Source organism: Chelonoidis abingdonii, chromosome 15 (assembly GCF_003597395.2).
Source record: "Chelonoidis abingdonii isolate Lonesome George chromosome 15, CheloAbing_2.0, whole genome shotgun sequence".
Taxonomy (NCBI): Eukaryota; Metazoa; Chordata; order Testudines; family Testudinidae; genus Chelonoidis; species Chelonoidis abingdonii.
In genome coordinates, this window is record NC_133783.1 from 51,322,584 (window position 1) to 51,346,716 (window position 24,133).

The window sequence follows — 24,133 nt, forward strand, 5'->3', positions numbered from 1 at the left end:
CAGTTTACTAACTCACTTTATTTGCTCCTCCTGCTAATTCCCCATCTGTATTCTCCTGAAATGTGTACTTTGTCATAAATAGACATTTAGAACTACAGGAGGAGGAGGAGGAGGAGCACAGCAAATAAGCTACTAAGCAGCAAATATTTTTAGGGGAAATAGGGATAGAAAAAGACACTAAATGACAGCAGCAGAATTATTCCTAAACAGAATGTTTTTCAAAGTTTCCCATGTGGTTAAAGGTAAATATAATTACAGCCATGAGTTACCATTGGGTTGTTAATACTGATTTGAGATTAAATCCACCTGTTCCTCCATGGCCACAGAAGACCCAAAGTACAGAACCCAGAATTTTCATGGATCTAGTGTATGGGTGGGGGGAAGGGAGAGAGAGAGGGGCCATACAGAGGGTCTCCATTGTTCCCATGGGATATGTGTGAGTTGGAGGCGCAGTGACAGGGCACAGCTATGATATGTTTGGATACACTGACTAGAAACCCCACAATGAGGGGATACACAGAGCCGTAGTCCGCTTGTTCTGCATTCTGCTCCTTGCTTGAAGAGGACTGAGCTGACTGCCTGAATCTCTCCTCATGGGTCTCTCCCACAAAGCTCATTTACTTGGAATTTGTATAGCAATGTGAATGTCTCCCTTAATTTTCATTCTTTTTTTAAAATTCTTAATTGATCAAGAAAAATGTAAAAAATAAATCCAGTGAACAGGACTTTCTACCTTTTTTTCTCCATATAATCTTTTAAATGTAGCAACTTATGTTATCTAAATATGAATTTAAACAGTACACTGATGAATGCAATTGCTGATTGTACTTCATCCAGATGAATGTACTGTATGCTAATTAAAATTTAAATGTTAGTATTATAGATCCAACTTCAGGGCAATAAATTCTACTGAACAATTGATATCAACCAGAAATGTTCACAAAAACAAAGTAAAAGACTTACTACTTTCCTTCGGCTGAAGTTTGATTTTTTTTTTTAAATGATCTACAAATTTGTATGATATAACATTTTAAGGCAAAGAATTGTTTGGAAACAAATTTCAAGGCCATGAAAAATGCTAATAATCTATTTTACTGTCCCATTACACATTGCAAAATCCAAATCCCAAATGAACAGTCATAATCTGCAGGCCACACTTCTCACTCATTTCAGTGATCAAAACATGAATTTCATATCTACCATTACCTAGTCATGCAGCTAGATTCACTGTTAAATATCACAGTTGAAGCTATTTTTAAAAAAATGCTAATCTTGAAAATACAAACTACTTCTATTAAAGAAAACTCCATAGAAGGGATATTGCTCTGCATGGCAGATTACATATAGTTGGTGTTGCAACCAATGCGGTGGACTGAAGGAACTGGTGACAGACTTGCCAAATCTCTGTCTCTGTTGTATTAAAAATGTTTGTCCTCCAAATACTTTGTCGGGCATAGAAGGAATCATTTTCTTGTATTTCAAGTGTGTCGGAAACTACAGAAATGTTATCATCGCTGTTGCATCAGTAAAATATAATAAAAGACAGCCACATGCAAAATTAGTTACTAGCTTAAGTCAATTTTCAGACTCTGTCAAAGACTCTGCTCTGATCCTTCATACTTTGCAAGAAGTCAATTCCTGCTGTGGTGTGGCCTCATAACTTCCACTTACTTACATATGTCCATTCAGTATGAACAGTGACCTGTATGCCTAGTAATCCCTTCTACATCTTTCTGCATTATTATTAGAACAGTTTACAAAAATTAAAATTTGGATCAAAAATCATTTGTCAGATTGCTTGTGACCTCATTTTACATTAGCAGGTTATACACAGGCATCTTGTCTCCTGGCATGGAAACGTTTAACCTGCCTGTTAGAAATCATAAATAGACTAGGTATGAATTGAATGTTGCTTTTGATAAATTCTGGTTACCTTCTTTCCACTTCTTGGTGTGTGCAAACCATAACAGAATAGAAAATGGTGAGAGAGTTTCCGTATTGTGTTGCAATAAATCATGAATTTATTTTAGATTACTTTTTATTTATTTATTCTATGTAGTCTTACTGCATAATTATCAACAAAGCAATACTTGAGATTTGATTCACAGCATTTCCATACTTTCTGACCATACTGTGTACGCTTTACAAAACCATATGTAAACACAGAGTATCTGCTGTAGTACATAAAACATCTGCTGATACATGAAAGAAGGCACATAAAGATTTTAATTTACAAACAAAAACTACTAGATTAAAAAACATACTTCAATTTTTTGTTGAGTGTTTACTTTAGAAGTTTGATTTTTCTCAGTCATAAGTAGATTGTCTAATGCAGTATTTTCATTGCATTAGATTTAGTCTCATCAAATAACTAGAGGTATTGATAATGAGCTATTTGTTACTTTTCCATTATTTTGGATACATTTATAATTTGACTTCATTTTCAAATAGAAGAAACATACAAACAAAATTTCTAGACATGTAGGCAAATCAGTGTAAAATAGTTTTTAGTCAAAGCTACCGAAGTTGAGCCCTGCAAGTAAGATGTTAAATGTAAATACTGTGGTACTGCAGTGATCTTAACTAATCATAAAAATCCTGAAATGAATGTGTAAGTAGTACCTGAAATAAAGTTGAGATGACAAAAATAAAATCTGAATATAAAAATTGTAAATGTCAACGCTTCTTGAAGGTATAATAGCTCACTTGTACATAAATAATTTTAGCAGGCGATATCAAATACTCTTCTGTCCAGTTTTCCCAGCACCAAGACTGTCTGGCTAGCTAATACTACATTACAGGGCAAAAAAAGTAATGGCAATGTTTTAACTTTGGTTTTGTTGTATATTTACATGTCCTTGGCCAGATCCTCAGCTGGTTGAAATTGGCATAGCTGAATTGAATTCAGTGGAGCTACATCTATATTTACAACAGCTGTAGTTTTATAACCCAATTTCACTCTGATACAACTGTAATCCCCAAAGGGTGAGGGGGGGGGACGCATACAGATTTTGACCTTATCTTTTGTTTTCTTAGTTGGCCTAGTGCTATTTTAGATTAACAGCCAACAAACACTGGCCTTTCAATTCATCCCTATATATCCAAAGTGAGTTCCTGACTTGAAACTTGCCCAGCATTCCTTCATACATCAGATGGAAACCATAGTATCTCCTGTGTGAGAGCAAATCCAGTTTCTTCTGAAGCTATGACAATACCCTTTAGTGGATGAGCCAGCAAGAGACTGGAGTTAAAACGTGTTTCTGAAGGATGGGTACTGCTCTAACTTTTTTAGCAATCACTGATATGTCTGAAAACAATTTTTGTTTTAAAAAGTTTTATTTTCTTACCGTAAGGTCTCAGTATGCCATCAGTTTTATGCAGAGCTCACCTTTGGAATCATCTGGGGAGCTCTGAAAAGAAACTAAAATTGATGGCACTGTATGACCCTGAGCTGAGCAACTGGTAATAAAGTGCTGTCTTAATTCTAGACTTTATCTCTTGTGAATGTGCTTCAAAGCGCACAGTACATTTAATAGAGCTGAGAGTTGGATAGGCTGTGTACACTTTGAACTTCACATTTTTCTAATCAAAGGAATAATTAATAGAAGCATTTTACTGTCAAGAACTCATTACCCACTAATGAGTCCAAACTACAAAATCTTATGTCATTGTCCATGAATAAGATATAGAAAATTATAGTTTGGATTCAAATGTTTATACAGATTTAACTACACAGTTAATCAAAAATATACTGTATTATAATTAAAATTAAATACATAAAATAAAGTTTTCACTATACAAACCCCCTATAAAAGCTATTTTCTCTTTATAAGGCAGTTGGCAATCTGCATTATAACCATGGGAAATAAATAATATACCTTTGGTTTTTTACTATTTCACCATTAAAAGTACAGAACACCTAAAACATATTTCTGTATGAGATGTTTCACGGGAAACACTGCACTGTGTACACCAAAATACTCAATATGGCTTTTAATATTCATCACTTTCAGATTCTTCATCACCACCTACTGGATATGACTGGACGTTGTTCTGAGTATACATTTTTGTTTTAAGGGGACAGTTATGATCCATGAGTATTGCCTAAAAGAGAAAAAGAGCAGGGGTGTTAGCATATCTGCTAAACATTTTAATGATCTCTGCAGCTGACTGTTTTTCACAAAAAGCCACACAACTTCAGCTACTGTTTTAGGGACTGATTCTTTATGAAAGTCAGTGGCAAAACCTTTGTTGAGTTCAACTAGAGTAGGCTCAAGCCCATAAAGGATATTATAGGTAAAAGCCTGACCCCATTGAGGTCAATGGCAAAACTTCTATCTATAGGACTTCAGTAGGGCCAGGATTTCACCCTGTGTCACTAATTTGAAATGTAAGTTATCTTTCCAGTGTGTTACAGATAGTGAATTTACAGTTACATTTTGCATCATTTCCACTCCATGCATCTGATGAAGTGGGTTCTAGCCCATGCAAGCTTATGCCCAAATAAATTTGTTAAGTCTCTAAAGTGACACAAGGACTCCTCGTTTTTGTTGTTAATCTAAATCACAAGAGAGTAGAATACCATTGCTTTAAGGAATGGTTCTATCCTGGGTCACTTAATTTCCCCACCACCTCCACCTCTGACACATCAAAGCAATGTGAATAATCCACACCATGACTACTGTTCAGAATGTTACCAGTTACCCCCTACACATGGAGAACATTTTTTTGGTCTGGTTTCAGAAACCAATTCAAACTTGTAGCATCTATTCTACTCTTATGGAGTGGACCAAATTCTGCTCTTAGGGTATGTCTACACTGCAATTAAGCACTGCAGCTGACCTGTCAGGTGACACAGGCCCACGGGGCTCGGGCTATAAAATCGTGATGCAGACGGTTGGTCTCAGGCTGCAACCCAAGTTCCGTGACCCTGCAAGAGGGGAGGAACCCAGAGGCTGGCCTCAAGCTCAAATGTCTACACTGCAATTCTACAGCCCCACAATCCTGAGTCAGCTGCCACAGGCCAGCCAGCGGGGGTTAATTGCAGAGTAGACATACCTTTAGATACTAATGAAATTGGTAGCCCAAATTCCTGGAATATCCCAGTGTACATTTTATTGACTGAAATTGGGCCACTGTGAGTTGTACTGTAATATCAGGTTTTGTCTGTGAGAACAGAGATTGGTGGCCTGTTTATTTGTATTCAATGCTAACCTATAAAAATCCAGTTATTGCAATGGAAGGCCACTAACTACAAATCATTATCACTCTATTGATTATGGCTTTTTATTAATTATGCAAAGTGAATAAGGTAGGAAATCTCCTTTCTGTCCTCTTAATCAAAATTGAAAGCAGAGCAGTGCCAGATCAGTGACATGCAACAAGTTACTTAGAGAATAGTGAACTATGCAGTTTACATTTGAATTATGGTAGCATTTATAGGCCCTAATCAAGGTTGGGCCCCTCATGAGGTGCTGTATTAATGTCTGATTGAAGAACTTACACATCATAGGTGTAATCCGGTCCTCACTGACGTCAGTGAAAAAACCCCTTGACTGCAATAGAGTTAGGATTTCATTCCATAGAATTGCAAAATACCAATCTGCACACAAGCCTTTACGACCTTTGAGGGTAAGGGACACTGTATTTTTGCATCAGTATAAATAGTTATGTGAGAATTTCTCCAATCCAAAATTGGCCTTTTGCCCTTAACAAGACAGCTGAAACTAAGCTTGTCACAGTGGGCCACTTTTTTTTTTTAAAGCTCACTTGCAGCACAGGCAGATGGAAACTGGCTTTGATCACTCATGCATGAACAGTGTTTTCCCCTCATCTACTGTTCTTGCCACAGGAAAACAAAATTGTCCTATCAATGATGCTGTACATGACCTATGGTTTCAATGCAGCTACTTACTCACAAGAGAGTAATATAACTTCTGAAGAAAAAGGTGCAGTTGTCTAACTGCTTATATACAAAAGATTCCTAAATATATTGCAAGAGAGTAAATTCAAATTAGTTTCAAGGATCATCTTTTTGGTTGGTCCTGTTGTCCCTGAGATTTTTTTTAACTGAATTTTGGGAAGACTTTGTATATCAAACTAGAGCAATATAGCTATAAGAATTTCTTGCCTACATACAAGGTTAAAAGATCTTTCAGTTTAGTTAGAAATTACACATTCAGTGTTCATTTAAAAAAAAATGTATTGTTTCTTTGCTCCCAAAAAAAGTGCTGTTTTTTCTTGGGTTTGTAGGTTGCTAGTTATAGTTCATTCACAGGTCAGTCTGCTATTTACATGTGTACTCAGGGTCATGATGCGTTCACAAAAGCAGAACTAAATGCCAACTCCCCATTCTTTTGAATTTTAATGGAATGCTGCAAGTTATAGTGAATGATGGATAGTTTTACTAATGGTGATGATGTAGCTACATTTTCCATTTCATCATGAGTGCTTCAAATATCAGAACTTCAGTGGGGAAAAAATGGTATCATTGCATATATCTTCATCAGTCTTGGATTTTTCATCCATCATAATCTGCTCCTTATTACAAAGAGTAAAGGGGGAAAGGGACCAGAGAGAAGGGAAGTGCTGCTTGTGCATGTTATGCTTGAATTCGGTTTTCATTTTCCTTCAATGTGGTTTAATCAGTTTAATGTGGCAGCTGAGCTGAAAATATGCATCACCTATCCTGGCTTGTATGAAGAATGTCATTTTATGGGATAAAAAATGCATGTTTTATAAAAACAAAAAAGAACCCTCAGTAAGTTTAAATCCATGACCCTAAAATCACTGACATGGGCAATTGCCCCCATGTTCTATAACTGCTCTAGTGGCTACAATCCTCATAGATGCATTCCAGCAATTAAGCTTTGGCTGTTTTCTGAGCTGAATCACTTTCACCAAGTATACTACTTTCTCCAAACTGCATAATTCCCTGGCTTCTAGCTTATTCTTCCTTCCTCAGGCCACTTTTTGGGAATCCCAGGTGTTTGTTTTGGATTTTTTTCATAGGTGCAGCTAGGCTCTCCTGCTCTTGAAGTGCCTACATTTTCTCTTCTTGGCTGGCTCTCTTTTTTTGATAGGAAATGTCCCTCTTATGTTTCCTCTCACCAAATCTTCTACTGCCTTTCAAACAGATTTTCCAAGAAACAAGCATCTGCACATAGCAAAGACTGAAACAAAACTATAGAGCTTGTTTGCCTAAGTGTATATCTCTGGCAAATTAACAGTAGTTAGTTATTTCTCCTCCCCTGTCCCTATCTCTAATCACTGTGCAAAATGATCATTACAGTCTAAAAAGGTCATAATGAGTAGTCCGCAGAAATCTCTGGGGAATTGCCTTCAGAGTCTGTGTACTACTGTATGTACGCTGAATCCACAGTTGACAGATTTTCTGCAAGTATTTCATCCCATTTTCTGTTCCGCATGTGCCTGTACTAAGTGTGATAGAGTCACGTCAGGTGGTTCTCTTCTTACCTTTCAGAGAGATGTCACTGCACTTGGAACACAAAGGCCCATGCATAATTACTTTTTGCTATCCTAAGTGCAAAAGTGACTGCACCTGGCTTACTTAAGGAGTGCATCTTGGGTGACAGCCAGCATTCTTCCAAATTGGAAAGGACGCAGGTCCCCTAGGAGGAAGTATTGGGCTAGACCTGCAGTTCTGTGGGGCTTGGAGAGATGTTGTAGCCAGTATCGTACAGGATTTGTAGGGTTGTCTGGGTCCTGGAATCAGATAAGTGGTCATTCTACATTGTTCTACATTCTAAGTATTTAACTTAATGATGGGGCTGTATCATGTCTCCTGTGATAGCCAGGCAGCTGCATCTTCCTAGCCTCTTGCCAGACAGCTGGAAGAGGCATAAGAGAGGAGCAGTGACAACAGCTCCAGTGGTAAGAGGATATTGCAGAAGGAATGTAGGTAACTGGAGAAAGGAGATAATGGGAAGGGGCAGTAGAAGAGGGAGTTCTGGAGAGAAGGGAGAGGGAGCAGCAGATTTCAAGGAGGGGAGGAGAGCTGTGGAAGTAGAGGAGGTTTAGATTAGATATTAGGAAAAACTTTTTCACTAGGAGGATGGTGAAACACTGGAATGGGTTACCTAGGGAGGTGGTGGAATCTCCCTTCTTAGAGGTTTTTAAGGTCAGGCTTGACAAAGCCCTGGCTGGGATGATTTGGCTGGGAATTGTTCCTGCTTTGAGCAGGGGGTTGGACTAGATGACCTCCTGAGGTCCCTTCCAACCCTGATATTCTATGGCAAGAGGAATAGGAGAACAGTGAAAGAACGACGTGAACAAGAAGCCATGGCACAAGAAGGTGGGGGGAAATCAACAACTGCCTTACACAAAGCTAGCTTGGAAGCAAACAAGGCTGAAGATAATGTAGATGATAAGATTAAGGCATATGATGATGTGAGAAAAAAGAAACAAAAAGAGACTCAAGAGAAGGCCTGTAGCTACGGCCAGGAAAAGAGGACTAATTAACTTGTAAGAGGGGCTGCAAAAACGAGGACTAAAGAGGAGATGGGGATGGAGCAAAATACATTGTAAAGGGCCTTTAAGGGTATGTGTATACTGCAATTACACACACTCAGCCAGGCTCAGGTCAGGGGCTGTTTAATTGTTATGTAGAAATTTGGGCTCCAGCTGCAGCCCAAGCTCTGGGACACTCCCACATGGCATGGTCCTAGAGCCTGGGCTTCAGCCCAAGCTTGAAGGGCGATACCATAATTAAACATTCCCGTGAGCCTGAGTCAGCTGGCATGGGTTTTCCACTGCAGTGTAGACATACCCAAAGAGTACAGTAGAAATGACTCAAAGAAATAGTCCATAATAAACATGGACTTAATGAACCTCAGCAAAACACTTTTTCAGAGGTAGGAGGAAAGCAGATGAGCAAATCTGAGTTTGAGATTTCCACACCAGAGGCACTGCAGCATTTCATACTGAGTCCAGCCATTACACTGTTGGGGAACAACTTTTGGGCCCTTACTGCTTTCAGTCAAATAAACCATGCACTGCTCATTTTATTGCAAAAACAATAGGAGAGGGTGCTAAAACACTGTAGAAGGTCTCAGGAAATACAGTTCCAGTTACACAGTGGAGTTACTACTCCAAAGAGAAGGGGCAGAGATGGCAGAAAATCCCTGGGTCCTTTGGTTTTCTGGATAATTAGTGCTAGAGAAGTATAAATACAGCATTGTTCGTGTTACTGCAAAATAATATTTTCTGCTTACCATTTTTTCTTCCTTGGCAGGTGGACTTCGAAGGAAAAAACATAGAGGAGCAAAGAGAATATCCACAATCCCTATAATTGTCATGAGCCATGGAAATCCAATCGCCTTTGCAATGGCACCACCAGCAGAGGGACCTTTTGAAAATAAAAAGCTCTTTCTAAATACTGCAAAATATTTATGATAAGCATTGAGGGCAAAAATATTTTTAAATACAAAATTCATGATATAAAAATCCATTTAAGAAAAGTAAATACAGTGTATGTATTTAAAATTCATGTTTAAGCACAAAATGCTGTTGGGTACCAATCCTATGTCCACTGAAGTAATTGGAGATCATATGTTGGTTTCAATGGGCATGGAATCAGAACTCTTGTACACTGTTCTTGCGCCACACCTAAGTAAATAGGCTAGGCACAAGGTTCCATGGCACAGTGCACTGAGGGGAAGACAATGGAATCCTTTCCTTCTCCAGCCAGGCAAAGGAGAAACCGCTGCTGTAGCTTCGGGTACTATAATGCCCCCATACTGGGGACATAACTTTCTTGACTGGCACCTGTCCTTCCCCATCATGACATATAGGAGGTGTGGAATCTCCATATAGGCTGCTTCCCTTACCAACCTAATGCAGCAGAATCACACCAGTTTTGCAGTCTATAGAGCCTTTAGTGCTCTGAGTATTTGCCCCAAGCCCTTTTTAAGTTTCTCTTTTCACCTCTATTAGATGCATTACAAACAAGAGAAAATTAAGCCCTTACCTAATGCAAACCCCATGCAGAAGGCAACATCAGCTATTGCATACACACTGCCATAGACTGAAACATGACGCAGATCTACAAGGTAGCCCATAATTGGCATCATTGAGGAATCCACCATTCCTGATTATGATGATAGGAGGAAAATTATATTTCAAGAAACAGCTTTCATTTTTCTCTCAATATATCAACCTCATATGATCCAAAAAGATGTAAATGAAACTAGAAGAATTGTTAATCTAAAGAACCTTTTAATAACATATTCCTATAGAAAAACTATTCAGTCCAGGCTTATACATCTTTGCTTATGCCTATGAGCATAAAGGACTGTACTAGTTTCAAGTCTGTCATTATTATTACGCTATACTTCATGTAAATGATTTGTGAGATGTTTTCACTGTGAGTATAAAAGCCTCATGAGTTATCAGATCAAAAAGCTGCATGATATTTGTGGTTTATAAACATTACTGTAATTTCTACACTTACTAAAAGTCCTTTGTGTTTGCAGACACTTCAGAATACCTGCTAAATATCAAACTACTAAGCCATCTGTCAACCTCTGTACCCTGTAATCATTAAAAAATCCCACTCAAGTTTCACTGCATGGCCCATTATAAGCAAACACATTCATGTGTACTGTGACGAGAGGGCACATGTGTATGCTAGGGGATTTACGCTGGGTCAGCAGTAAGTCAAGTGTGTTTGCTTCTATGTAAATGTCAGGCAATAGTAAAGTGCTGGGGCTTTGTGTTTTGTTTTGTTTTTTAACAATGCATTGCTAGAATTCTGGGACATCTTAAAAGATCCATTGAGGTCAATAGAGTTATTCCCACGTAACAGAGGTCAGAATCTAGCCCAATTGCTGAAAGTCTAGGCTGAACAGCCTTAAGTGTAGGCCTTAAAACTATTGCTAATCTACTGACAAATTTGTTTCAGAGTGTAACCGTGGGTGTTGCCCATTCAGAATGGCAAGAAAAGAATCCTTTATGTAATTCTGTATTAATGTTAATTTTCTAAATAAAAAGCAAAATATGTACATACAAGTAATTTTACTTACCAATGGCAAACCCGACCCCAAAATTTGGTGCTATGAGCCCGTATATGTTTTTGGCAAATGGTACCTACAAATTAAATTTCAGAGATTTAAGTATAACCCATAACATCTTGCTAATGGGATCACTGTCATTTTTGCAAATAAATACTTAAAACAATTGATTTAACAGTTTAGTATGGCAGCATGGAGCAATTTGTACAGAAATACAGATGAAACCGTAATTGTTTTGCATGATTGTGTCATAACAAATACTTAATGCATTTAATTACAGCTTATAATAGTTTTTGATTAGGCGACAACTCTAAGAAATTAAGGCTCATATTCCTCAACTCTTTGATCACCTCCTGCAACATGATAAGCACACTCCAGAAGGCAATTTTTGTTGAAAGCACTCAAGATTGATTAACAATCTGATGTTTAAAAATGCATCACAAGCAAAAACTTCAGTAAAATTTCATGAGCAAAACACATACTCAAAGTTAATATATAAATTTTTTTTGAGCTGAGTTGAATTTGTAGTTCGTTTTGCTGACATGTCAATTTTTACTCACACATAAAATGCTTATTCCCACGATTATCATCCCAAGTAGAGCACAAAGCCACCTATGAAAGGAGAAATGTTATATCTTAGACATCAAAAAAATGCAGATTTGTTAGAGATGGTCTGGAATTTTTCAATGCTATTTCTAAGGTACACCTCTACCTCAATATAACGCTGTTCTCAGGAGCCAAAAAATCTTACCGTGTTATAGGTGAAACCACGTTATATCGAACTTGCTTTGATCCATCAGCGTGCGCAGCCCCCCTCCCCCCTCCGGAGCACTGCTTTACCATGTTATATCCGAATTCTTGTTATATCGTGTCACGTTATATCAGGGTAGAGGTGTAGCAGTCCAGGGTTATGTAACCAAATACGTAACATGATATATTTAAATGAAATTTCAGGTTAATAATATCTAATAAAATCTAATGATTTCTATTATCAAGTAATTGCCTGAGGAAAAATTGGAAATGCTATATGAATATGCTGAAGGATAGTGGTTTTTTAATTAAGCATACCTTCCCATTTTGTGTGCAAGTACCCCAAAAATATTAGTTCCAATAAGATAAGAGATACTAGCTGGAAGGAAAGCGATGCCTGGAAAATATGAAAAAAAAATATTTTATCACCAATGATTTCAGTGAAGTGAAAAACTAATAAGTTCAGACACAGCAATTGTGATTAAAACAATCTAATGGAATCCTGGAGCCTGTACCAAAGCATTAAATATCCGGTTTGTTCCAGCCCTTTCGTGGAATCTAACAAGATTATCCATCAAATGCAATACCATTGTGACGCCTTCAAAAAGAGTATTTCAGTATCAGCTATAAGAATCTCTGTATGTGTGTGAGAAAGAGACAACAAATTATATTCAGAATAAATATAATAAATTTCAGGCCAAATCATGGCCCATTCTGTGTGCCACTGTAAGGGGTAAAAGGGTGCAAGGGGGTGCCTCCCTCTAACTTCCTTACACCAATGTGCCTTACTGCTGCTTCTGCCAGGCATGGAACTACCATCTTTACAGAGCTGCTGCATTACCCCCTTCTGCAGGTGGGCAGGAAGAGGCATACTGAAGGGGCAGAATCCAGGTGCCTCTCTCTCCTGCCAAAACCCAGTCCTTTGTTAGGCAGGAATTAAGAGTGCATCTCAGTAACTTAAGGGTAAAAAAATTTTTTTTAAAAGAACACTACTGGTTTTTTAAAAAATTTTTAGAGCTAATATATTCAGAGTTAAAGCTAAACTTAAGAACAAAATAATCTGAGTCATCTAAGGCAATTTGCCGTTATGGTCACCCAACCAACCTTAACTCTGACCCTGTAATAACACCAGCCTCTTATCTCCCCCTCAAACTTACTTTATAAGATATGTTATTTTTGATCAAAGACTTTTTCTAAAGCCTTGAGCAGTCCACAGACTATGACTGTGGAATTTTGAATTTGCACTCACTATTTGTTAGACCAGGGCTTTCTCAAACTTCATTGCACCACCCCCCCCTTCTGACAACAAAAATTATTACATGACTCCAGGAGGGGGGACCAAAGCCTGAGCCCAGCTGCCCTGGGTGGCAGGGCCAGAGCCCGAGCCCCACTGTCCCAGGCATGGGGGCCAAATCTGAAGCCCAAGGGCTTCAGCCCCAGGCAGGGGACCTGTAACTTGGGCCCTACCACCCCAGGCTGAAGCCCTTGGGCTTTGGCTTTGGTCCCAGGCAGTAGGCTCAGGCTTTAGCCCTGGCCCCAGGCTCCAACAAGTCTGAACCAGTCCTGGCAACCCCATTAAAGTGGGGTCACAACCCACTTTGGGGTCCTGACCCACAGTTTGAGAACCTCTGTGTTAGAGGGTAAACTAGGATTTTAAGAGGTTCAAGTGTACCTAGTGATTCCAGCTCTCTTCCCCTGCATCACATGACAGAGAGCAGGTGACTGAGAACCAGGCCTATTGGGAGAGAGAAGAAGAACCCTGCCCTCAGTAGGAGAAGGAAACTGGTAGAAATAGTACTATGCTTGTAAGGACTGATGTTTTCCTGGTAAAGGACACTGAGGAAGGTTGTTTGTGGAAGAAGGCAGGAGAAGAGTCAGATAAAAAGGTGCTGTAGGAACTGGCTCTGGGAACCAGTGGAACAGAACAGTTGGTCTTAGGGCCAATTCAGGATCCCAAGCACAGTAGTAGGGAGGACATGAGCTGCCTGGAAAGATGGTGAAGAAAATGCTGTGCTGAGGAGAGGAGGACTGCTGAGCACTGTGGAGGGTTACAGGACTCTTAGTTTGTCCTGGAACGGCTCTTGCTTTAGTCCTCTAGCCAAAACAGCAAGTCGTCAACAATCTCAGATCAGTTGAGGCTCAGGTCAGAAGCTGAGGTAGTGCATTCATCCTGATGTTGGATAAGGTAAGCTGCTGCTATGCAACTATATGGATACAGTAAAGTTAATGTACCATCCCCACTTTTTTTTTCAAAAGACATTTAAGAAGTCCAGTCTGTGGCTGCAGTACACATGAGAAATATGCTGTATTTTGCCCATACTACGCATGGAGCACTGAACATGAACCAGAAAGCAATGTTCTGAAAATATTTTTCATATTTGAATCTGATATTTAAGAGCGAGACTGTTGCTCTCCTTCTAACTCTGAATAAGGTGTGGTGTGCAACTTCCCTGCTCCAAGAGCATCCCAGAAGCCTGTTCCCTGGATCTCTGTTCCTGAGCAAGGGGGCAGAGTAATCTGCTGCTGACTCATATTAGCAGATTACTTCCCCCTCTGCATCAACTCAGCTTCACCCTTCTCTGCCCACAAAGGAAGAGTAGCAGCTTTATAGAGCTTTCTCTCTCCACTGCACCAGGGATGCGGGGAGCTAGGGGAAAATCTGACTTCTCTGGGTAGGTACCCAGGACAGGGTGGTGTTTTGTGACTGTGCTAACCTTTGTTTTTCATGTGAGTGTTATAATGTCATGCTGTAAGCTTAGGAGGCTTGTGTGGGTAGATATACTAGGTCTGTATCTAATGGCACTCTTATAGTTCATGACAAGTGGTATCTTTGTGAATGAGAGTGAGAATGATGTTTGCCTAAGTGGACGTTTGCACAGTATCTCTTTCTGAAGTGTGTACAGCCGTAAACACCAGAGTTGCTATCAGACTGTGTAAAGTGTCCTAGTTTTGTGATTATTGAAGGGATGGATCTGTCTGTTATGGAACATTAAGGCTGTTTAGTGTCTGGCCTTCCCAAGACATTGCTACGAGGATAAAGTTTAAGATGGTTTGGATGCCTAACTGCCCTTTCATACACTAAGATCTTTGAATTTCTTAGACATGTTTAACAGTAACACTGTATATTTTTTAACTGTAATGTTCTTGTAAGATTTATATCAGGAATTTGGGGATAAGCTGGAAAGAGTCAGAAGACATTTAGGGGGAGACTGTCCTGGGCACTTAGGAAGGTGAGTGGATGAGGTGATGGAGGCAAAAAAATTGCTTCACCATTGCCCCTTGCAGCCCCTCAGAAAAACAAAACTAGTAGGCCCCATGCAAGGATCAGGAATTACAGCAGTCCTTCAATGCCAGGGAGTGCACTAAAGGGTGCACATTGTTCAAAGAGATAGGGAGGCGGAAGAACCATGGCACTGGCCCCTTTCTGATTAGCCAGCAGCAGAGTGGGAAAAGCAGTTTCCCTGCATACCAGAAAGCTCAGGGAGAGATTGTGCCTCAGTAAAACATAACCTCTCTGCCAAGGCTCCTTCTGGGGCAGCTGAAAAAACAAGAAAAATGTTCCATATTAATCTGTATGACACACTCCTACAGAGCTTGAAACACTGAAAACTTGATGGGATTTTCTTTGCAATATCTTCCCTGTCTTTTTTTTTTAATATATTTTTCCATATCTCTAGACTTGGAACAAATAAGGAAAGAAAATATTTCATTGGCTGGGGAATACAGAAGATTAACATTGCAGATGTATAGTACACTAATTTCATGTGATAGTTGTTGTTAATAAACTCTATAGCTTATTACTATACTCTAACTATTACTTTAACTCTAAAGTGTTAGTTAAACACTTTAAATAAACAAATATAACTTTAAAAAACCAGGAGGCACAAAAAGTAAATCAAATAGTAAATGGAAATGAATGTGCCTAGTATTGTCTGAAGGTGCCCAGAGTCTGATTCTGCTGGACTGTTGAACGGAAAAAATGCTGAAGGCAAGGACTCTTAATTGAGACAGCCATCCCATCAAACATGGAATATTCAAATGTACCTGATTGTATTACAGAGTACAGTAGAAGATTTCCTATCAGAGATATATTAATCTCAACAGGTGGACTGCTGCTTTCTATGCTATTTGGAGCTTCCAGATAGACAATCAATACTTGAACTGTATTTGGAAGTAAGCAGCAAGCCAGTACAGGTGCTATGTATTCATGATGGCCTTGTCAAGGCTGATTCCCCACTCTGGAACTTTGTGCAGAAAGTGAGGGCCTGCAAGGACTCTAAAAATTAATACTGGCCCCTCCAGGCTTGTATTAAACTCCCAAGGTTACAGCTTCTCTCTGACCTTGGCTGGGTAGATGCTGCCACCACCCAAATGTAAAACCCCTGGAAACCCAGGAAGGCACAGCTGGGAATTCTTTCCTGTGGGGTACCCTCAAGCCCTTTCACCCCTCCCCCTCCAGGGAAGAGCTGAGAAAGGAAAACAAATAAATCAGCTGTGGCCACCAGCTAATTAAAAAACATGTACAAATCTCTTAAGACACAAAAATCCAAATCCTGTTCTTAAAAAACAGTAAATTTTATGAAAAACAAAAAGGAAGAAAATACATCTGGATCTTAGGCTTTTACTAAATTAAAAAATCCTATTTACAAAAATTAAACATCAAGAATAACCTTCTTGAGGTCCAGCTTAAAGCTGACAAGCAAAACAAAAGAATTTGGGGTTAGCACAGAGAAGTCCACAAGCCTTACAAAATGAAAGAAATAAACCTAATCACATCTTTCTAGACGTTTCTGATCTACTTACATATCTGGGTTTCCAAATAAGAAACTTCTAGGTATGATTCTGATGGTTTTCATATCTGGCCTTCAGCTTCTCACAGCATAACTGCTGCCCTGTTCCCCTCTTCCCCGGAAAACAACAAACACAAAGGGAAAGTTTTTTCCCAATTTTAAAAATTCTAGCCTTCCCATTGGCTCTTTTGGTCAGGTGCCCACTCTCTTCCTTTACCTGTGGACTTTTTTAACACTTTACAGGTAAAGCAAGTAGAGTACAGCTACTAACAGAGATTTTATAGCTAACTGGCTATCTGCGTGTCCATAAAAGAGAGGGATACAATAGTGCAGACTGGATGAAAAAGTGTGAATGAAAGTCTGCATCAGATAGAAGTGACTGCAGTCTCTTAGCCATTCAGAGGTGATAATAAGCATCATAGGCCACCAGTACTGTTGGGCTCCAGGAACAGCAAAGAGCTAGTAGGATCCCAAGGCCGCAAACTATGTTGGCCAAAGTCAGGTGTATGTTGGTAACACACTGTATAGCCATCACCTTTGACCTATCCCTGTAGATTTGTGTTTCTCAACTGTTGCATGTTGCTTGGTCCTTATTCAAAGTCAAATACCTTTGTGATCCCTCCTTCTATTTTTACTTACTTTTATAATTAATATATCAATTATAACAGTAACCCTATATATAATTTGTGTGTGTGTTTTGAGATGGATAGAGAATACATGCTGGGCAAGAGTGTGCAGGAAGTGGCAGAGTAAGATTTTTCTTTGCTTTAGATTACAACAAAATTTTCAATGCCTCGCAAACCCCTCAATTGGTATTTTGTGACCCACTGGCTGAGAAACACTTGTTGGCATAGGGAAGTATCTAGAATAGTATTACTTGCATCTTATCCAGGCTGAGTGATAACCCAGATCGTCTTCATTCAGATGCCTATCTCTTTTAGACATTGTGAGACTACAGAACCTGGATTTGAGGAGGATACACTGAGATTATATGGGGGGCTAATAATTGGATTGTATTGACCATCTATTATTTCTCTCAGGTTTTTGTATGGTGAAATAGTGTGGGATTTCTTTCCCTGAATACGTTTGTGAAAATATCTGACTAAAATGTAACATTTATTTATCCACCTGCCAGAACATGAGTGTTATTCACTATATTAATCCCTATAGTGATAGTAGCACGATCAGGGTCCATTGTACTAGGTACTGTATTAACATGCCCCCCTTACTCCCGGCCATGCTATTCCACCCTCCCAGAGCCAGGCCAGGAGTGGGGCCACGGCTGGAGGATGCAGACAGGAGTAAAGGGGTCAAGGCTGGAGCCGCAGCTGGTGGTGTGGGGCTGGGGATAGGAGCGGGGCTGGGAGTAGAGCTGGGACCAGGGCTGAGACTGAGGACAGGGATGGAGCCACAGCTGGGCCGTGGTGGTGGGCCGGCAGCCAGGCCCCCGGCCCACTGGCCAGATGTGGAACTGCAGCTGGGGATTCGGGGTGGGATCAGGTGCAGGGCTGGGAGATGGGGTCACGGCTGGGGGCGGGGCTGAAGCAGAGCTGGGGGTGGGTCAGATCTGGGTGCCATGCCCTCCCTGCCCCCTTGGGCTGGCCTGGGGCCACAACGCTCCCCCCTCAAAACATTCCTGCACGTTCCCCTAGAATAGTGTGCTTCATAGTCTGGGAACTTCTGGCATAGAAAGACACAGCCCTTCACCCTAAATAATTTACAATGTAAGGGTCTGAACATTCCCTACGCTCCTCTTAGGCGCAGGATTCACCACCCATGTGGAGCCAATTCCAGAACTGGAGCTTAATTTATGACATACTAGTTACATTTTAAACAAGAAAAGGGAAATAGAGAGGACAAGGCTATTACATTAATGCTGTTACTTAGGCAAACTCGGCACACAACTTCTTGGTTCTGAATCATTCATTTTTAAAATATAAACTAGCATCATTTAATGCCAACTGCCCCAACACTGAACTCTCATCGACCGTCACAACATACCTAACATTAATTGTCTGACTCCTTGCAGATGTCACAGTAGAAAGGGTCCATAAGAAAGGACCTTAAGAAGGCAAGTCTGTTCTACTTATGGATCTGTTCAGGGACAACCTTTGTACAACAGGCAATAACAACTTATTAGTATCTTACACATTCACAGCTATCCCAAGCAAGGGAGCTTCCAACATACCCCCTGAAAGGTAATACCACAGCATAATAAACTTCACTATGAAGAAGCTTTTTCTAATATTCAGCCTGAAGTTTCTGTTAATTCTGTCTCATTACTCCTAGTTATGCCTCCTTGTACAAGGCTTAGTAATTCCTTTCTGTCCTTTGTTCTGGTATTTTTACATTCTTCAAATATCTGTAGATAGGTGAGGTGAGGGTCCTAGTAACTGTCACTTAGGAAAGGATAGAAGAAATGAAGCAATTCTATTACTCCTGATTATTCTCTAAGCTCTCTCCCATTTCTTTGTATGTTCCTAATAATGAACTAAAAACTGATGGTCTTGTTCCAAATGCAATCTCACCATGGTTACATACTGGCCTATTATTTGATGTCACTGTAAGTATCCAAAAATCATAATGGCCTTTACATATGACCTTCATATAGCAAACCCATATTTCATTGCTCTTTGCTATCACATCTAGGTTTCTCTTGATATTATTGCTCGTCAGGTTTCTTTCTTTCATCTGAATATCTGCTATTTGGATTAGCTTTCCCCAGATACACTCACTGCATTTTTTGTTGTGCTCCGTCCCCAGGGTGAATCCTCTTTTATTTCCTGACCTTACTTCTAACTTCCATATAGTAGAGGAATGCAGAACTGTTGCTGTGAATTTATTGTTCTGTTTACTTCTTTTGAAACCAAAACAGCAAGTGTATGACAATTCAGTGCAGACCATGCCTAGCATTCTAGTCAATTATGGGGGGAGAAGGGATAGCTCATTGGTTTGAGCAGTGACCTGTTAAACCCAGGGTTGTGAGTTCAATCCTTGAGGGGGCCATTTGGGGATTTGTCCTGCTTTGAGCAGGGGGTTAGACTAGATGATCTCCTTAGGTCCCTTCCAACCCTAATAATCTATGATTCTACAATTTCACAGTCAAATAAATCAGTGTGGTATGTGTTCAAACAATTCCCTTAAAGTACACCACAGCCTCTCCTCTGGAGCCAGCATATATTTTTCTTGCCTATATCATTCACTTTGAGGTTCATAAACAAAATTTAGGGAGACCTTTTTGGCAGCAGCATCTTATGACTAATCCCCCTACACACACATACACAGCTTACAATGAAAATCATCAAGTATCAGAGGGGTAGCCGTGTTAGTCTGGATCTGTAAATGCAGCAAAGAATATTATATATATACACCTGCCCCTGGAAATTTCCACTACATGCATCTGATGAAGTGGGTAGTCACCCACGAAAGCTCATGCTCCAAAACGTCTGTGAGTCTATAAGGTGCTACAGGATTCTTTGCTGCTTTTAATGAAAAACATGCCATTTTTGTATAATAAATGGACACCATTACCCTAGTCCTGTTGTGAGCTGAATGTATACATCATTCTACTTACTATAGGAGAACTGGAAAATTACAAAAATGTTACTGAACTTAGCTAAGACTTGCAGTTAGCTATGTAAGGCAATGGGTAAGCTGTGAAATACTGAATCTCCAGTTTTCCCTTTTCTAAGTTTTATGGACTATAAAACCAACTGATCCAAATCAGGAGTTCTGAAGGAACTGCAAGATCATACTTCAAACAACTAGACTCTAAATCATATAAAAGTCATCATTTTCAAATCTTCTGGGTCAAGATAGATTTTAAACACTTTCAACTGCTAATGCCATCAAATCAGACAAAGCATGATGAAATCAACTACTTTTATCATTAGGGGATAAAACTAGTATTAATTAAAATGGATAGTCTCCTCCAAACAATCTTTATTCAAACAGGAAGTTCTCAAACCTCATTTCTTTGACATCAATAATATGTTCTGGTTGAGGAAGGCAGATAAACAAGCAGCTTTCCACTAGATGGATTATGTTTTCTTCTGTAAGGAAGGCTTTAAAAATCTCATCTTATGCATTAATGCTCTCATATTACAATATAGCACTCTTTATCATGGTTGATGGTTTGGCAATCTTTTAATTATTGATGCCTAATTCCATTCTGGCTTCCTGAGGGTGCTTTTTTTAGAACTAAAGTTTGCATGTCACCTGTGGTGATGATCTATAATAATACAATTATGAGTGAATAATATTGTTTGTAGATAATAGTATTTGGGAGAATTATAACATCCCTTTAATGTTATCCTTCAGCTACTGCAATGTGCTCAATGTTAACTACAGTTTAACAAAGTTTAACTAGAAAATTACCTTTTTAATAAAAATATCACATATTAACACTAAAGAAGAAACACGAAGAATGTTACCATGTGATAACTCAAATAATGTGAAGATATGTACTTTCAGCCTCTTAAAATGTTAACTTTATAGACCGGATTAAGCTGTAAACTCTGACTACTTTACCCTACTCTGGAGCATCACAAAATAATCTAATTGTACTAGCCAGTTTCCACCTCCAGCTACATGCACATACTCGCACATCGTTCTACAATATCCCCTGCACACATTCTCTTCCCTCTCCCTGAACAGATCGTGAAACAACGCCTGATTTTCAATGATGTGAAAAGGGAATTTGATTCACCATTTCACCCTCCTCAGACATGCAAACAACTCCATCAGACACAGCATGCGTTCCAGAAAGCAAACTAGCCCAGATTAATGAATAGATAAATCAATCCATATAGCTAATCCCCTCCTAAAGTAACTTTACTGAAATTATTTAAATAAAATAACTTAAAAGAAATGTTTGCTGCCATCATATTGTTTGCTCAGCTTGTATGCTCTATCCATTTGTCTGTCATGTCTACTTAGACTTTGAGGCAAGACTCTCTCTTAATCTATGTCTGTACAGTACTAATTATAATGGGGCCCACCCCACTCTCAGTTTCTGTGTAAGCACTAGTATAATAAACATGATAAATAACACAAGGGGATGGCTGGGATAAAGAAAATGCAAAGCTATTAAAAGTAAAACAAGATATTGCCATAAATGCTCATAATGTGCCCAAAATATTGAGAAGTACGAAGGAGTACTGTGATTGGTATCTTGGCAGAGTACTTTGCTTTTTGGTGCAGTCTTGTTCATTCCAAAGGCAAAGAACTTGGGGTGAAATCCTGGTCCCACTGATCTCAATTACACAATTACCACTGACTCAGTAGGGCCAGGATTTTGCCCTTGCTCGTAAGAAGTATTAGGAGCTCCATGGAGAAGCCCTTTGACAGAGATGATTTAATAGTAATAGAAGAGGATGAAATCCTTCAGACTCGGGAGATCCTCCCAATCCTCCCTTCAATTTGGTTGCAAATTTTTAACAAGGGCCTAGAGCTCCCTCAGCATTACTGCTGTAAACCGACAGTTCTGGGATGTGTACATACGTGTGTGTACTACATACAGCACAGATACATATGTAGTACTGCCAGTCCCAACCATTCAAAACTATGAATCAAGTGGCTTAAATCATGAGACTTTAATAAAAAATAATCTTGGGTTCTTTTTATTTGTCTTCTGGGTTTTGAGCATTTATGGTGCACTCAAGTCACATTTTCATACTTTTCTCTGTAACCACAAGAGCCAGAAACTTTATTTTTTAAATGAAATTCAGATTTTTGTATACTCACTGGTCTCCAGGAGCTCAGGTGTCAAGTCAAACATCAAATATTGCAACACTCATACTAAAATCATGATAGCTGTCACGCTGTTCCATCATGCCGATATATAGACTTGGAAGGATTAATTTTTTATTGGTAAGTGTCAATAAACATTGATTTCACCATATACACACAAACTGATGAAAAAATATTTCTGATGATGATTGAAATTTACTGATAGGCAAAGTAAGAAAAATGCTGTTTGATTTAAGGCTGAAACTTCAACATATGTTGACAGATTGTGTTTTAACAGTTATGACTCTAACTTTTTGATTCTCAGTGTCTGCTCTCATTAAATAATTTTGACCCTCCATAATTTTCCACATTTTAAATGAATAATAATAAAAACTGCTTCAATAAAAAAAATCTATTATCCATTGAAATTATAAAAGAATAAAAACTGAATTCTGCTGTGTGTATATCTCACGACCTCTAAATATGTGTACATTATCACACAATTGAGTATGATGTTGACGAAAAAATGAAAAAAATGATCATCTTGCCATCTATCGTCAAAGCACCCAAGGAGACCACTGCTAACAAAACTACAACTGGAACAGCCTCATGCTACAACAGCAGTAGGCAACCTATGGCACGCGTGCCAAAGGCGGCACACGAGCTGATTTTCAGCGGCACTCACACTGCCGGGGTCCTGGCCACCGGTCCAGGGGGCTCTGCATTTTAATTTAATTTTAAATGAAGTTTCTTAAACATTTTAAAAACCTTATTTACTTTACATACAACAATAATGTAGTTACATATTTTATAGACTTATAGAAAGAGATCCTCTAAAAACATTAAAATGTATTACTAGCACGCGAAACCTTAAATTAGAGTGAATAAATGAAGACTTGGCACACCACTTCTGAAAGGTTGCTGACCCTTGTGCTATAATATATAAGACTCAAGTAAAATATATTTCACTATACTTTACCAAGTTGCCATTTTCTTGAACACATGGTCTCCATCATCCAGATAGGCAATGCTGGTTCCAGCATAGCAATAGCCATGTTTGCAAAGCAGATTGATCCTTAAAGAGAGGAGGGTTTGGGGGAAGGAAATGCAGGGATTATATCACTTGAATGTTAACACCAAAAGCTGAACAGAGAAGGGCAGTGTTTATAGAAACAATGTGTTCTTTGTAGCCCTGTTTCTTGTACACCAAATAGTGATTAACATTAAATGGTGAAGGGGGGGGAGATCACTTAAGTTTCCAACTTCTTATTTATTTCAGTTCTCCAAGGAATTGTACAATAAAGGTTAAGCTATTTTCATAATGGGGTTGAGGGAGACAAAGATTTCAGTGAGCTTGGTGACATTTAGAAAGTGCACTAGGTCTGACTGTTGTACAAATGATAAGGTATAACTATAATCTTTTGTTCTTTACATCTGTTCTCTTGGGGCTAAATCGTAGCCCTATTGTGTACAAGGCATGGCCTCTGACTCCATTCCTGAGGTATGTGAGGATGATTGAGAGGCGGCACTGTGTCCTTCCTGGCTCAGTGGGAGGTCCCCATAATTCTGTCAGCCACAGAGAATCTTAAAGAAGCTGCGTATCCCTTAAAGCAAAAAGGAGCTGTGATCCTGAGGGATGCCTGCTACTCCCGCCAGGATACTGGGGAGGATAGAAAGTTAATCTCCCCTTTTCTTCATCAGCATCCGACTTACTTCCAGAAAAGAGAGATGTTTTTATTTATTATTACTTTGTAAAACTTAAGTCCATCTTGGCCCCACTCTCCCACTACAGCAGCTCAGCAGAGGCTGCAGTTAACTTTGTAGATGCAGCAC

The 24,133-nt window shown here is 39.2% G+C and overlaps 1 protein-coding gene across 6 annotated transcripts in view; it reads right to left on the reverse strand.

Moving 5' to 3' along the window:
• Nucleotides 1-1,998: 1,998 nt before the first annotated feature.
• SLC18A2 (solute carrier family 18 member A2) overlaps nucleotides 1,999-24,133 on the reverse strand; it is a 58,855-nt gene continuing 36,720 nt past the window's right edge. For 5 of the 6 annotated variants that reach the window (XM_032780791.2, XM_075072514.1, XM_032780794.2 and 2 more), the window contains 7 exons: nucleotides 23,280-23,375; nucleotides 12,099-12,177; nucleotides 11,591-11,642; nucleotides 11,043-11,106; nucleotides 9,989-10,108; nucleotides 9,234-9,367; nucleotides 1,999-4,104 (listed from right to left, as the gene is read on the reverse strand). In XM_032780791.2, coding sequence (XP_032636682.1) covers nucleotides 3,994-4,104; nucleotides 9,234-9,367; nucleotides 9,989-10,108; nucleotides 11,043-11,106; nucleotides 11,591-11,642; nucleotides 12,099-12,177; nucleotides 23,280-23,375 — 656 coding nt within the window. In that variant the 3' untranslated portion in view covers nucleotides 1,999-3,993. Of the gene's footprint in view, nucleotides 4,105-9,233; nucleotides 9,368-9,881; nucleotides 10,109-11,042; nucleotides 11,107-11,590; nucleotides 11,643-12,098; nucleotides 12,178-23,279; nucleotides 23,376-24,133 lie in introns of those variants that run through there. The other variant, XM_075072515.1, reaches the window with a different exon arrangement.